Consider the following 13659-nt stretch of genomic DNA (forward strand, 5'->3'; position numbering starts at 1 on the left):
CCTTAGCAAAAGGTAGCTTCGCCCCTGAATGTGGCCCTTCCCCGACCCTGCATGAAGGGGGATACTTTGTACATCGGGTTACCCTTGCCCTTCTTTCGGTTAACTTTTTGAGATTTTTTCCTCCTTGGGGATTGACTCCAATTACTCTTAAATATCATGAATGTTCAATGTTGATCAAAATCTTGAAGCAAGTGTTCTTACTAATATCTTTTGATGGTACTATGCAGTGATGCAAGTTAACCATGCATTGGAACCAGATGAGGAAAGTGGTACTACTCAAGAAAGACATGTTGGTGAGTACAGAATAGGGCCAACATCGTGTTCAAAAGACAACATTACAGTAAACCAAGGTCCCTCAGGGACACTTCCGAATGGCATTCCGACCTACACAGTCATCGTCTCGAACGCGTGCGTCTTTGAAAGCTGTAGCAGCATCTCCAACATTCACCTGAGTTGTGGCTGGTTCAGTTCAGCAAGACTCATAAATCCTACAATTTTTAGGAGACTTGGTTATAATGACTGTCTTGTCAATGACGGAAAACCTTTAACATCTGGACAAACAGTTACTTTTCAATATGCCAATACCTTCAGTTATCCTCTTTCAGTTTCTTCCGTTACCTGCAGCTAAAGATGGTTTTGTAGATCTATTAGTATGAGATGCTCGAATAGGGTTAGGTAGATATAGAAACTTTATATAGTTCATTTCAATTTATCTCCAATTGAGGTGTAGTTAGTTGATTGATTTAAGGATATAGAAGTTTACATAATTGGATTTCAATTGGTCTCGAATTGTATGCATGTTATGCATTGAAACCCAACTATTTTACTCAGTCGACAGGTAATAGACGAAAATGAACTCCCGAGCTACTTACAATTTGAATAGAATAAAAAGATCCAACAAAATCATATAACAAAAACATCTGTTGATGTTACTTCAAACATATACGAGATTTGCATATATTTTCTTAAGCAATCAGTTGAAATTTGGCTGATTGACGTATATCAAATTCCCTGAAAATAAGGAAGTAGACAAGCTACAGAGATATGAAGAAACAAACTATATCGAGTTCCATAAGGTATACAATAAAGATTTCTGTAGCAAACAATCAAAATTGTTCATTTATTTAAATTTTGAGGCAAAATTACATTCAGTACAAACAAAATGTACTTGCTGCAGACTCGCTAAATCTATTTAGCACCAGTAGCTCCTCTATATATCCTCAGGTCCATTGATATCCTGGAAATTGATGTAACAGCGTCAAAAAACTGAGTTAAATCTAAATCTGGAAGCTCCATTAGTAGTTTAGATCAACTATATTTACCTTGTTTGCAATCACAGCACCATCTGGAATTTCTAGCTTCACTCCGGATTTGGCAGCAACAGTTACTTTCCCCTGGAAAGTCAGAAGATGTAAGACACTATTAGATTCTGAAATAACACAAACAAAAATAGGACAATATCGTTGATATGTCGTCAACAATGGGAGCATACGTGAAACAGAACAAAGATTTGCTAATTACCTTCAGAGTAACTCCAGATCCAAACCATACATCACCCGTCACCTTTAAGCTATCTAGATCAATGATGCTGGGAATAGACTTGAAACGACCTAAGAAGTTGGCCACCTAAGAAGACAATATAGTAACTGCGTTCAGCCAAATGTCATATAATTCTACAGCACTAATCTACTTGAGGAGTTGATGTTAACCTTCTTGAATTCAGGTCCCAACTCAATAGCTGGGTTTGATGGATTAGACCTGGCCGGGTTCCGGATGACATAGCCTTCATCAGTCAAGGTGTAAAGATCAGACTGCAAAGATAAAAAGGTGAATGAGCACACTACATATCACTTAAGCTAACTGGGGATCGATATTATCAGAAATCAACGCAATGCCAGATTGCAATTAACCTGGACAAGAAGCAGATCTGAAGTTGCTTTCACCGGAAGGAAACGAGATCGAGGAACATTAACACCAATAGCCCGGTCAAAGAACTGGTTGAATAAAATGGTAATGAGTAATCTTGATAGGGGAAACATCATCAAGAAAGAGAAACCAAAATGACAAAAATATCAAGACTTTAAGGTATGAGTTTGGGTATTTAAAGGTACAGAGTTAAGGTTGCATACCTTAATTGCAGCACCAGCAGCAGTTTCAAGTTGAAGAACCTTGACTCCGTCCACTTCCTGACAATAAATATTGGCTACCTCAGGCACTTATACAAAGCGTTGCAACCTTGGACACATGCTAAACAAACAGAAACTGATACCTTCGGGTTGGGAATAATCTCCATCTTGAGTGCGTCTGCTTCTACAAGTCTTTTAATAGCATTCAGATTCACCCACCTGCGCAACAGCAAGGATTCAGTCAGCACATGCTTCATTGACAAGGAAGTGTCCAATATAAAGCTTAAAGTAGGTCATAAGACTATTCCGACTTACAAGTTGTTGGTGTTGAAAATTTTAAACTTTTCAATTGACTTGAATTCGTTGACCTGCATCAAGAAAGTGAAAACTGAACATCAAAACTAGCTACCTCTTGGATGAAATGGAAAGAATAATCACATACATCCTTCATGTTAAAGGGATAAAATTCAAATTGGGGAAGAAAAAGCAATGCAACCTCAAACTCATCTTGTTGAATAATACCACCAAATATTGATCTAGCAGAATAAATGATCATTTGCAACTTGACACTAGCTACATAAAGGACATAGATGGATATATACATTTCAATAATAAATTTCAGTCCAATTAGAGAACTGTGGACTAAAAGTAGTATATTTAGAAACCTAAGTAACTTTCCAGTTTCCACCTTCTAATAACATTTACATATAAAGCATCAAAGGGAAAACGAGGAAGAAACAGAAGATACAACTCACATGTTCATCAGGCACTTGTGCAATTTCCAAAAGCTGCAGCACCACACAAAACAGATGTTTAATAAGCAAATTGATAGATATGATGTAAAAGGCATGCAAGCAGAGCACCATAACTATCCTGAGTCTCTCAGAGAAGCGAGAAAATTACAATGAGTGCCAGCAGATCTGAAGGACTTTCTATATGCAATTCAAACTAATTTGTTTTTAAAGTATCTCAGCTAGGACTAGCTACAGAGAAGATTGAATTAACTGATTAATCATGATAGGAGGCAGCCATTTAAGTTAGTTTGATTGGATGTGTACTTATAGGTACAGCTGAAATCACCAAGACCAAAGACCAAATTCACCTTCTAAAGCTCAACCTTTAAGATTCTTAACATTGAACCATTGTACTTTTAAAAAAGTGGGTTCAGACCTACTATTTGTTGCAACTCAAGTGTATTTTTACCTAAAATTTTATGTTCCGCATCAACAATACTGGGCTCGAATGAACCCAATGCCGCAATGCTGCAGCCGCCTCTGCATAGGATTAGTGCTTAACACCTAAGATCCAATCTCAGAGTTGGTGTGCACTTTGTCTTGAGTAAGATCTCATACAAGCACATCATCAAACTATATTTAACTTCACAGGTACTGCCTTTTCATGGTCACATGTGCAATCTTGGGAGGTAGCAATATAAAGGGCCAGAACATAAAAAGTGACCCCAGAACTCCTCCTATAGACATATTTTAATTGTTCAAGTTAAGTACACAAGATATAGGTAGTTTAGTTATACTTGTTTGTAGGTTGTTATCGAAACATCTATGTGCTCCAGATGATACATGGACCGGAATTGCTTCTGAGCTTCAAAGATAAGAATCTAAAACAAAAAATATAAATTGCATTACCTGTACTTTTCCTTCATATGAGATTAGGGTGCCACCTTTGACATCAGCTAAAGTTTTGGGTGTAACCTGCAATACTCATCAAGCTGTAACATCGCAGAAACTATATACTATTTTCACCTAGGAAGATGCAGTTCTAAAAGAACAATATCAAGTCAATACCTCCATGCAATACTCGTTCTTGTTTTGGATCAAATGATTTAGGATTTCTGCAATGCAAAATTAAGGAAAAGATAATGCACTTTACATGACAATTGAGAACAGCTTTACTGAGAAAATCTTTCATGATTGAGATGTCATTAAATGCATACAAAACTGTAGTGTAATTAACAATGAAAAATCATAGCAAGGATACTCAAATCAACAATGGCACCCAAGTTATCTGAGTTCGCAACAAAGACATATTCCTTGCCCTGTGGAAGATTGAAAGATATAATAATTAATAGGCAACATTTCAAGCAAACAGTAAATGTAAAAAAAACCGCCATAATGCCTGCCATAATCAGAAGAAGGCAATAATTATGAGCACCAAAACCTTTGCTAGTAGTGCATCAAGCTTTCCACTATTCGCCAAAGCAGGGAAAACATCACCATGACCTGGAGGGTACCTGTATATGAGAACAATGTACTTGAGCCAAGTGAATGTAGCCATATCTACAAAAGAAAGAGACTAGAAAAGATGGACGAGGAATCATAATTCTTAAAGTCTACTCGACTGGAAATATTGGTTGGAGTAAGCAATTCAGCAAAGCTAAACCAATGAAACAGCCAGCTTTACCAAATAATTTTGTCTCATAACATAAATTACCTGCATTTCGGTAATCATTCTTGAAGCAGAAAAAACAGTAGAATATATAACCAATGAAACAAGAAACTACATACAAAGCTAAATGAAGATAAATTTTCATTATAAGTTACAGGTTATTCAGATCAACAGAACAATGAAACCCCAATTGCTAGCAAGGGAAAGAGGAAAATCATAATTTCAATGATTTTGATCTAACTATTTTTAAATGAAGTGATTTATATCTAACTTATCTCAGATTAAGATTCAATTTTAAAAGGCCATCATCAGAGGAACCACATCTTAAACTGTCAATTACCATCCATCTTTTCCAGAATTGCCTTTGCATGGAAGTGGGGAGAAATCTTCGGTAACCAAGCGAGGGTACTGGCTCTGTACATATTTAACAGAAAACATTAATTTATCTTTTCAAATCCAAAACTTTTCAAGTGCAGATACAAGCTGGTTGATACTTAACGTTAATTCACACTAACCTGATTGAACGTATGAATCTCAATGTTTGAGTTTGCATATTTTTCTACAATCTACATAGGGAATGAAACGGCAAGAAGTCATCACTTGCGCTCAGCCAAACAGGAAAAAAGTTAACCGTGGAAGAGTAGACATCAAAGTTAAATTATTTCACCTTCAGTGTATCATCATGGGTGTTGAACGAATTCATCAAAAGAAGGGGAACAGTGCATCCATACTTGGCATTGAGGGCCTACAGAGCAAGAGTTAATCGGTGAACAGGCAAAAGTGGAACATCATGACGGATAAAATGATCCATTAAGACACAGGTACCTCAATTTGCTTGACAATCAAGTCAAGGAATGTCAAACCATTACGAACTTCAATAACTGATCTGCATCAAAGAAACACAACCTTCAGGTTTCCTGCATCTATGAGATCGATAAAATTGAAACTACAATGTTTCTTTTACAAGGAGAACATCAAATCCGTATGCAATTGCAAGTTTCTGAAAGCTAATATTTCTGAAAATGGAATGAAAGCCAGGTCTTCCTAAATTTTATTTTTTTTCTCTAGCTTCCAGCGGTATAAAATACTTGAAAAGATATACATGGTAAAAGGAGAAACACATTTGCATGGTCACATTATTCACAGCATGACAAAGGAGGATAGATCAGAGCCTCCAACAGGGGAGCTGAATGATTGAACAAGATCTAATTACACGCAGTCACAAACCATCTTACTTTTACCGCGACCTGAGTTCTTAACACTTAAAAGGGGGGAATCTTAGTAGTGCAGTTGGTTGGCTACCAGAATTTTCACTTGTTGGTCAGGGTTCGATTCCCCATCTTGTAATCCCATCCCCGATTCCCCCCCCCCCCCCCCCATATATAGTTAAAGAAACACTTAAAAGGCATCACAAGAAGCAAATTTGTGTAGTAGGTGTGTCTATTTTATAGCATTCCAACTCCTCCCAAATTCTAGTGGTAATTAGATCATGTAAGTTTATGGTTGAAAATACCCTCGATCAACCAAAAAACACAACTTAAATTACTCTCTCATCTGATGACATCATGCATTAAGAAACAGAGTATAAAAGTAAAAATAGATAGCCACTTAAAGTATATCGCTTTATAGTCTCCCCTAATGAATGCACTAAAGCAGAGTATCATGTGGTAACATCAACCAGTGCACACGATTCAGAAATTTCCGGGATCCAGACAGATTAGTCTATAAAGCAGCATCAGATGAAAAAAGACATAGAAGGTTGAGTACAGCGCTTTGTATCCACCAACAGTATTCACTTCCAAAATTGTTGCTGTAAAGGTGGGTTAACACCAATAAAGCAAGCTAAATGAAGTCACATTTGCAATATACATTTGTTTTCTACTATCTTATGACGGTGGTGTTAGGGCCAGCTAACACGCAGCTCGACTATTCAACCGGATAACTGCTACCTCCCATCAGTGCAGGTATCGGGTAACTCTGTCCACCAAGGCTTAGGTAGAGGGAAAGAAATGACCTCCGCTGGGATTAGAACCTGAGACCTAAAATTGGCAAGGAAAAAAATAAGCAGCAAATACATACTTAGGACCAGTGCATCCCATTGTTGTGCCCAAGCCTCCATTGAGCTTCAGGACAACAAGTTTGTCCAAAAGCTTCTTAGTCTCCACATGATCTGCATTGATTAAGATAGTCAAGCACCTCGCCAAAAACATTCAAATGGATCTAATCCGAAACAATCCATGCACCAAGCTCACACTTGTTGATAACGATATGATAGATGACAAAAAGATAAATTTTAGAAAAATACAAATACCTTCAGAAAGAGGTGCTAAATTGTCATAAGGCACCACTATCTCATCAGTTGGCGTCTGGATCTTACTCCATTCAACGTGCTGCGCTTCTCCACTACGATTTTGAAATTCCACAACAGATCAACAGTCAATAAGCAAAAATAAAACATAAGAAAATCAGAAATGTACAGTGATTCGCGTTTTGAAAGCTACAAACTAACTTGATCTGCAAAGCTCGAAAATTGATGCAAATGTTCCAAGGAGTAGAAAAAAATAGTACTATACTACAAAGCATCAACTGATCCAGAACAATCACAAATTACGTAAATATTCAACATTATAGCACATCAAGAATCTGATAAATTACAATTCTAATCACGATTTCAAAATGCCATGACAGATCAACAGTCAATAAGCAAAAATAAAATCAGAAATGCCAAGTGATTCGATTGCGAGCTGTAAACTAACTTGATCTGTGCAAAGCTCAGAAAGTTATGTAAATTTTCCAAAATTTGGAAGAAAAAATATATACTTCAAAGCATCAACTGATCCACAACAATCACAAATTGCATAAATATTCAGACTTTAAAACATCAATGTGATAAATTACAGTTCTCATCACAATTCTAAATTAGTAATTAGATAATAACACTTCATGTAAAATTTATGCAAATTTTCCAATGAGTAAAAAAAAAAATACACTACAATCATCAACTTATTCACAACAATTAGAAATCACGTAAATATTCAGCATTTAATCACATAAAAAATCCGATAAATTACAACCTTAATCATCACTATTATTAATTAGTAAATCAGAGTAATAATACTCCAACTGTACCTTAGATAGCGACCGACAAGGTTAATAAATCCAGATTTCTCATTTTCACTGCCAAAAAAATTCAAAAATTCATCAGCATCTGGATCCAGAACAAAATGAAGCAACAAAAATAAAAAATAAAAACAATGTAAGAACAGCACAGAAATGGAAAATTTGAGACGAAAAATGGAGAATTAAGTACCTGATTTGGTTAAGGCTGGCGACAGCAGATTTGAGGTTAGAAAGCTTATCGGTATCAACAGGAGAGAGAGTAGCAGTAGCCATAGCTAAGATTATGTGATCTACAGAGAGAGAGAGTGAAAGTTCTCGAAGATCGAAGAGTGTGAATCAGAAGAAAATATACAGAGATAAAGAGTGTGAAGAGTGAGAGGGAAGAGAGAGGTGTATTTATACGGTGGTGAGAGGGAGAGACTGTGTTGGGCTGGTATTCCAAAACAGGTGGCACGTAATGAGAGCAAACGTCAAAGGGAATGAAGATAGTAAAAGAATTTACGTCAAAATTATGAATCAATTTATCGTAATTAAGTAATAAATTGAGATAAAAATATATATTAACATTATACTTTAATAATAATAATAATGTATATAAAGATACAAGTCAAATATCTCTATAACATCCTTATTTGTTTCGAATATTTTTGGATATTATAGAGAAATATTTTTATAGAGAACATATATTATAACATAATATGAAAATTAGTTCCAGAAAAAACTTGATTTTTATAGTGAAGTTATATAGGGATGTTGTTATAGATACGTCTGACTGTATATGTTTCTATTCATTAAATTAGTGTAAATATTGAATGCAAATAAGTTTTTATCGAGAAAAGATCAATGAAATTGTAAGATCAATAATGGTGAAACTTTATACGATCAATGTTATATAATTTAATTGTTGATCTGAATTAGTGTTTAATCTTATACATATAAATGTACTATACTATGAATAGAAAGCTTGTAAATAAGATATTTTAAATTAAAATTCTCTTGTAAGTTTATTTTTTGGGGAGAGGGAGGTTTGTAAGAATATGCGCAGGAATAAACTCGCTTGGTCAGGAATTTTCAAGGGTAGCTGGGTAGGACATGTGATCGCGTTTGTAACTGAGATCTGCAGATTTTATTATGCATTAGTATTATTTTTGTATTTTTATATTCTTAAATTTTTATTGCTATTTATTTATTTTTTTTGGAAATTTTTTTGGTAATCTCGCAGTCGATATTGGGTAACCTGCTCACTGTGCAATAGCTCGCAAATCACACAGGAGATGTAAATCGCATTAGCCACGCCCTGTGCGATGAGCTTCGGAGGAAAATCGATCACAGGTCTCCAATGTAAAAAATCACTCACCCAACCAATTCAGCCAAACCTTGCGGGCAGATAATCTTATTATCTGTTATTGTTAAAATGCCCTTTTCCCAAAGCTTCTAAGCTTCTATTCTTTCATATTTCATCAAGAAAAATGTTGTGACCATTCTTTCCTTAAACTGAGGGTCTATTGAAAACAGTTTCTCTACCTTCATAAGATAGTTGTAAGGTTTACGTACACATTATTCTCCTCAAATTCTACTTGTGCGATTAATTACGCTTGGTATATTTTTATTGATGTTATTTTATTGGGTGATGCATGATTGTCATGCTAGTAGTATTTTTCTTTTAACATATTATCTCGTGTTCGAAACTTACCAGTCAACCAATTTAAATTAACATCGTGTAGAGTCCAGTTAAGAAGAAGAAAATCCTTTTTTTATCATAAACCTCAAATTAAGGGTTAGAATGTCAAAAACGTATGAGTATCATTTAACTTGTATGAGTATCTTTTAAGCTATTCGTTCTTTTTAATTATAGTAATCGACGTGTAGGTTAAGCATAATTGGGACATGTTATCACATCTCACTTTTGGATTGTAAATATGCTGTTCGGAAAGGTGACATGAACCGACTTTCAGGGATAAGGAATAGATGCCAACTTTAATTTGGTACGCGGATAAGTTGGGATAAGGTAAGGGATTAAATTTATACCATATTTATTTGATTGTATAAATTTATCCTAAATTTATATCATATTTGGTTGATGATATAAATTTAATCTCAGACTTATAGCATGTTTGACCAAGCCGGAAAAATAAACTTATTTTGATAAATATTTTTTCAAAAGTACTTTTCAAAAAATGACTTTTGGAGAAAAGCAATTTGTGTTTGGCTAATCAATTTGAAAAATATTTTTGAACAATAATTTGTGTTTGGCCAAACTTTTTAAAAAATGCTTTTATGTATCAAATTACAAATAAGGACACGGAGAGATTTGCTTAATAGTTAATATTATATAAGTAGATAAATAATTATAATTTTTTATTATTAAAGATAATAATTAAATTTTTTTATTTTATTTAAGTAAAATATAAAAATAAATTTGAAAAGTACTTTATTCTTTCAAGACAATTTAAATATATCAAAAATCATCCAATAATATGAAAGTTCATCCCAAAAGTCATTTTATATTACTTAATAGTTTAAACTAAGTAAGGTTATTTTGATATATATAATATTTTGCAAAGGGTATTTTTGGTAGGACGAAAAGTCAAAACTGATTCTGCTTCTCGAGATAAGCTATTTTTTCTGCTTCTTCGAAACTGCTTCTGCTTCTAGCCAAAAACACTTTTTTTTTCAAAAAATAAACTTGGCCAAACACCTCAGATGGAGAAAAAAAACACATGCTAGAAGTTTGGCCAAACAAGCTATTAATACTGAATATATCATTTTATCTCATCAAACTTGTGATTATTTTATCCCACCTCTCAAGTGGGATAAAATAATCAAGTTAGATTAAACGCACCAGCCGATCATCTGCTAGACAAATTCAAAAGATTACTTTTGTTTAGACATTTGTTAAATATATTGCAATATCTTTTAAATAATTTAATTTGCAACTGTTGTAAAGTTAGCATGTTCCTTCCTATAATTTCTCTAATCACTCTAAGCTTAGATTAAGGCACTCACATCAGCCTAGTGACCTTTTGTGTATGGAGTATATTATTAAGTGGGCATGCGTTATAGGAACTGATGTGGTAATGTTTTATCTCCTCCTTTTGACATTATAATATTTTCGTAAAGCTTCCAGCAAGAATAATAAGTTTTATAAAAAAAAAAGGACAGTACCGTGTACAAAGTCGTCCGGCATTTAAGGTCCGGGGAAGAGTCGCACCCTTAGGGTGTGATGTAGAAATTCTATCCAAATACAAGCATTAGTAGTTGCTTCCACGGCTCGAACTCGTGACCTATAGGTAAGGGTGTACATAGGTCGGATTGGTTCGGATTTTTCAATTATCAAACCAAACCAATGGTGACGGATTTTTAAATTTATAAACCAAACCAAACCAACAAAGTTGATTTTTTCAATCTCGGATTTTTCAGGTTTTTTCGGATTTTCGGAATTTTTTTTCCCGGTAAAGTCTTCATAGCATAAAATATGTAACTTGTGCTCCAAATATTCTTAAGTCCTTGTAAAATACAACTACATATAATGTATTTTCCAAGAAACTAACACAATATAATAAGATAAGTCATAGCATTATACTAAAACATTCAATAATAAAGATAAAATAATAAAATTACATAAAACAAATATTGCTAATTAATAAGCCATAATAAAAATTAACATAATCTAAAAATACTATATAGGTGATGCTAAAATAAGTATAGCTAATAAGTACTAATATTAATTACATAACTAATCACTAAAGATAAAGATAAACTAAGCTATGTATTTTCATTATAAACCAATAAAAAACTAAAATAATTATCCAGCACTATCGTCATTGCTAGTATTGAATTGAATTTCATTTGTTAGCATTAGTATTGATTTGAACTTTGTTTGAGTTACTATATTTATGGGTTATAAAATTTATTTACCATTTAAGAATGTTCAGTCTAAACTTGAAATAATATGTTAAAAGATAAAACTGTGAAAAAGTTTAAGAAATATTTATAAATTTACATTACAATAAATATTTATATGTATAAAATTTATATTTTTAAAAATTATATAAATACACTATCGGGTTGGATTGGTTTCGCTTTGATTTTTTTAGTTAAAACCAAACCAAACCAATTATGGTCGAGTTTTATTTTTCAATACCAAACCAAATCATATTGGGTTTTTTTCTCCGATTTGATTCGGATTATCGGTTTAGTGCGATTTATCGATTTTCTTTGTACATCCCTACCTATAAGTCACACAAAAATAATTTTACCATTGTTCGAAGACACGAACACGCTCTAAATAAGAAACTTTACTCAAAAACAAGCTTTGAAATAGCCAAAATACATAAACATCCTCTATAGGTTGTACTCAACGATTATATTAAGTAAATACCCTAGTGAATTAGACCATATGCTTAGATTACACTTGTTTAATGAACCAGTTAAAAGGTGACACGTGTAATTTTGATTAAAACAAAAAAAAAACAAATTAGTCAGTTGTTATCCCGAAACTTCCTTTCTTCTTCACCTGAAATTGCAACACAGCAGCAGCAATGGAAGCTGCTAGGGTTTACAGTTCTCAATTGCTTTTTCTCCTCCGCCGCTGGCGCCGCCAATGATGGAGGAATTCGCTTTTTTACTTTCTGTTATTACTAATTTCTTAAAGCCTAAAGCTTTAAGATAAACTTTTCAGCTCAAAAAGAAACCTTTTTTTCATTCTCCACTTTTATTTCTAATTTTTTTCTTGCTTTGTGGTGAAACACAATTGATTTGCCATGTCAGCGCTTGGTGTTTATTAGATATATTTAATAGCCACTTAAAATGTCAAAATGGTAAACAGATCAGTTGAAGTACTTAAAGGGAGCGTTTATGTATTTCGCATTTGAAATATAATAAAAAGAGAGCAAGATCTGTGAATTTTAAAAGAGAACACATACCAAAAAAAGAAAGAATAGAATAATAACAAAATTAATATATATATATATATATATATATATATATATATAGGAAAGCAAAAGATAAGAGTTGATAATTCTAAAAACACTAGGATAACATACGTTTCATGTGGTCGGAAAAAGTTTTGGTAGCTAACAAGCAACGAAAATGAAAAAGACAAATCTATCTTAGTTGTTGTCAATAAAAGATTTGTCTGGTTTAAACAAACCCTTTGAACTTAACAATAACGTTACTGCTAGGTTCTTTAAAGAATTTCAGTTAGTTAAGTTTTGAGGTTGGCCAATCAAAGCCTAAACCTGAGTAAAAAAGGTTGAGACTTTTGGTTCAATCTTTTCAAAAACGTATAACTAAAGTATTGTTTTTGTACTTACTTTATATGTGCATAAAACTTATAAGTTCGATAGTTTACGATCATTCGTTCCAAATCTAAACCTTGCACTAAAAATTCAGGAAATTATACTTAAATGACCTTGAAAATTAATGATTTTGGTTTTTTGACCCCCGCTTGTCTCGTAGGCAAACCTTTAAGGTCAAAAGTCAAAAGTACAAGCGACGGGCAACAGAGCAATACTTGTTAAACTTTAAGTTTTATCCGTGGGATAAGCAGGGTCAAAAAATCATGAGCAGCACCCAAAGAGTAATATTTGTGCAAATCACCCCTAAAGATTGAAATTATAGTCTAATGGTTGTTGTTGCAAACCTAAGTAATTTTTTTTTTTTTAAAAGAAAAGTTATATCACTTTGATGTGGCTTCAAATCCAATCAAAAGCCATTATCTCTTTTGAATTGGCTGGTCTTGTGAATCTAAACATGATTGGGCTATAGCTTATATTATCATGGTCGAAAATGTATTTCAACTCAAACGGGCAAAGCCCAAAGATTCTTGGGCCGGAATCAAGTTGAAACCAACTTTCTTGTAGGCTTATTCGTAACACAACAAGTACACAAAGGTGTACTACTATAAGGAAAAATCTCACTTTATACCCATTAAGCCCAAACTATTTATCCTTTAATATCCAAGCCTAAACTATTTACTTTTCCTACATATGAAGCCCAAACTATTTAC

The 13659-nt window shown here is 33.6% G+C and overlaps 1 protein-coding gene and 1 long non-coding RNA gene across 2 annotated transcripts; both read right to left on the bottom strand.

The window, feature by feature from the left end:
- Positions 1–247: 247 nt before the first annotated feature.
- On the bottom strand, positions 248–714 carry LOC138891686 (uncharacterized). The gene is made up of 2 exons (XR_011408050.1): positions 586–714; positions 248–488 (listed from the first exon to the last, which is right to left on the bottom strand). It is a non-coding gene; the product is annotated as an uncharacterized lncRNA (long non-coding RNA).
- Positions 715–1045: 331 nt separating this feature from the next.
- LOC104117584 (UTP--glucose-1-phosphate uridylyltransferase) lies at positions 1046–8082 on the bottom strand. The gene is made up of 21 exons (XM_009628654.4): positions 7840–8082; positions 7659–7706; positions 6841–6932; positions 6609–6699; positions 5355–5415; positions 5197–5274; positions 5045–5095; positions 4870–4943; positions 4302–4374; positions 4122–4179; positions 3929–3975; positions 3770–3835; positions 2882–2914; positions 2442–2494; positions 2270–2345; positions 2130–2186; positions 1911–1994; positions 1710–1811; positions 1522–1626; positions 1323–1394; positions 1046–1237 (listed from the first exon to the last, which is right to left on the bottom strand). The coding sequence occupies exons 1-21, from the start codon at positions 7920–7922 to the stop codon at positions 1211–1213; spliced, it is 1431 nt and encodes a 476-aa protein (XP_009626949.1). The 5' UTR covers positions 7923–8082; the 3' UTR covers positions 1046–1210.
- Positions 8083–13659: the final 5577 nt, after the last annotated feature.

Source organism: Nicotiana tomentosiformis, chromosome 5 (assembly GCF_000390325.3).
Source record: "Nicotiana tomentosiformis chromosome 5, ASM39032v3, whole genome shotgun sequence".
Taxonomy (NCBI): domain Eukaryota; kingdom Viridiplantae; phylum Streptophyta; class Magnoliopsida; order Solanales; family Solanaceae; genus Nicotiana; species Nicotiana tomentosiformis.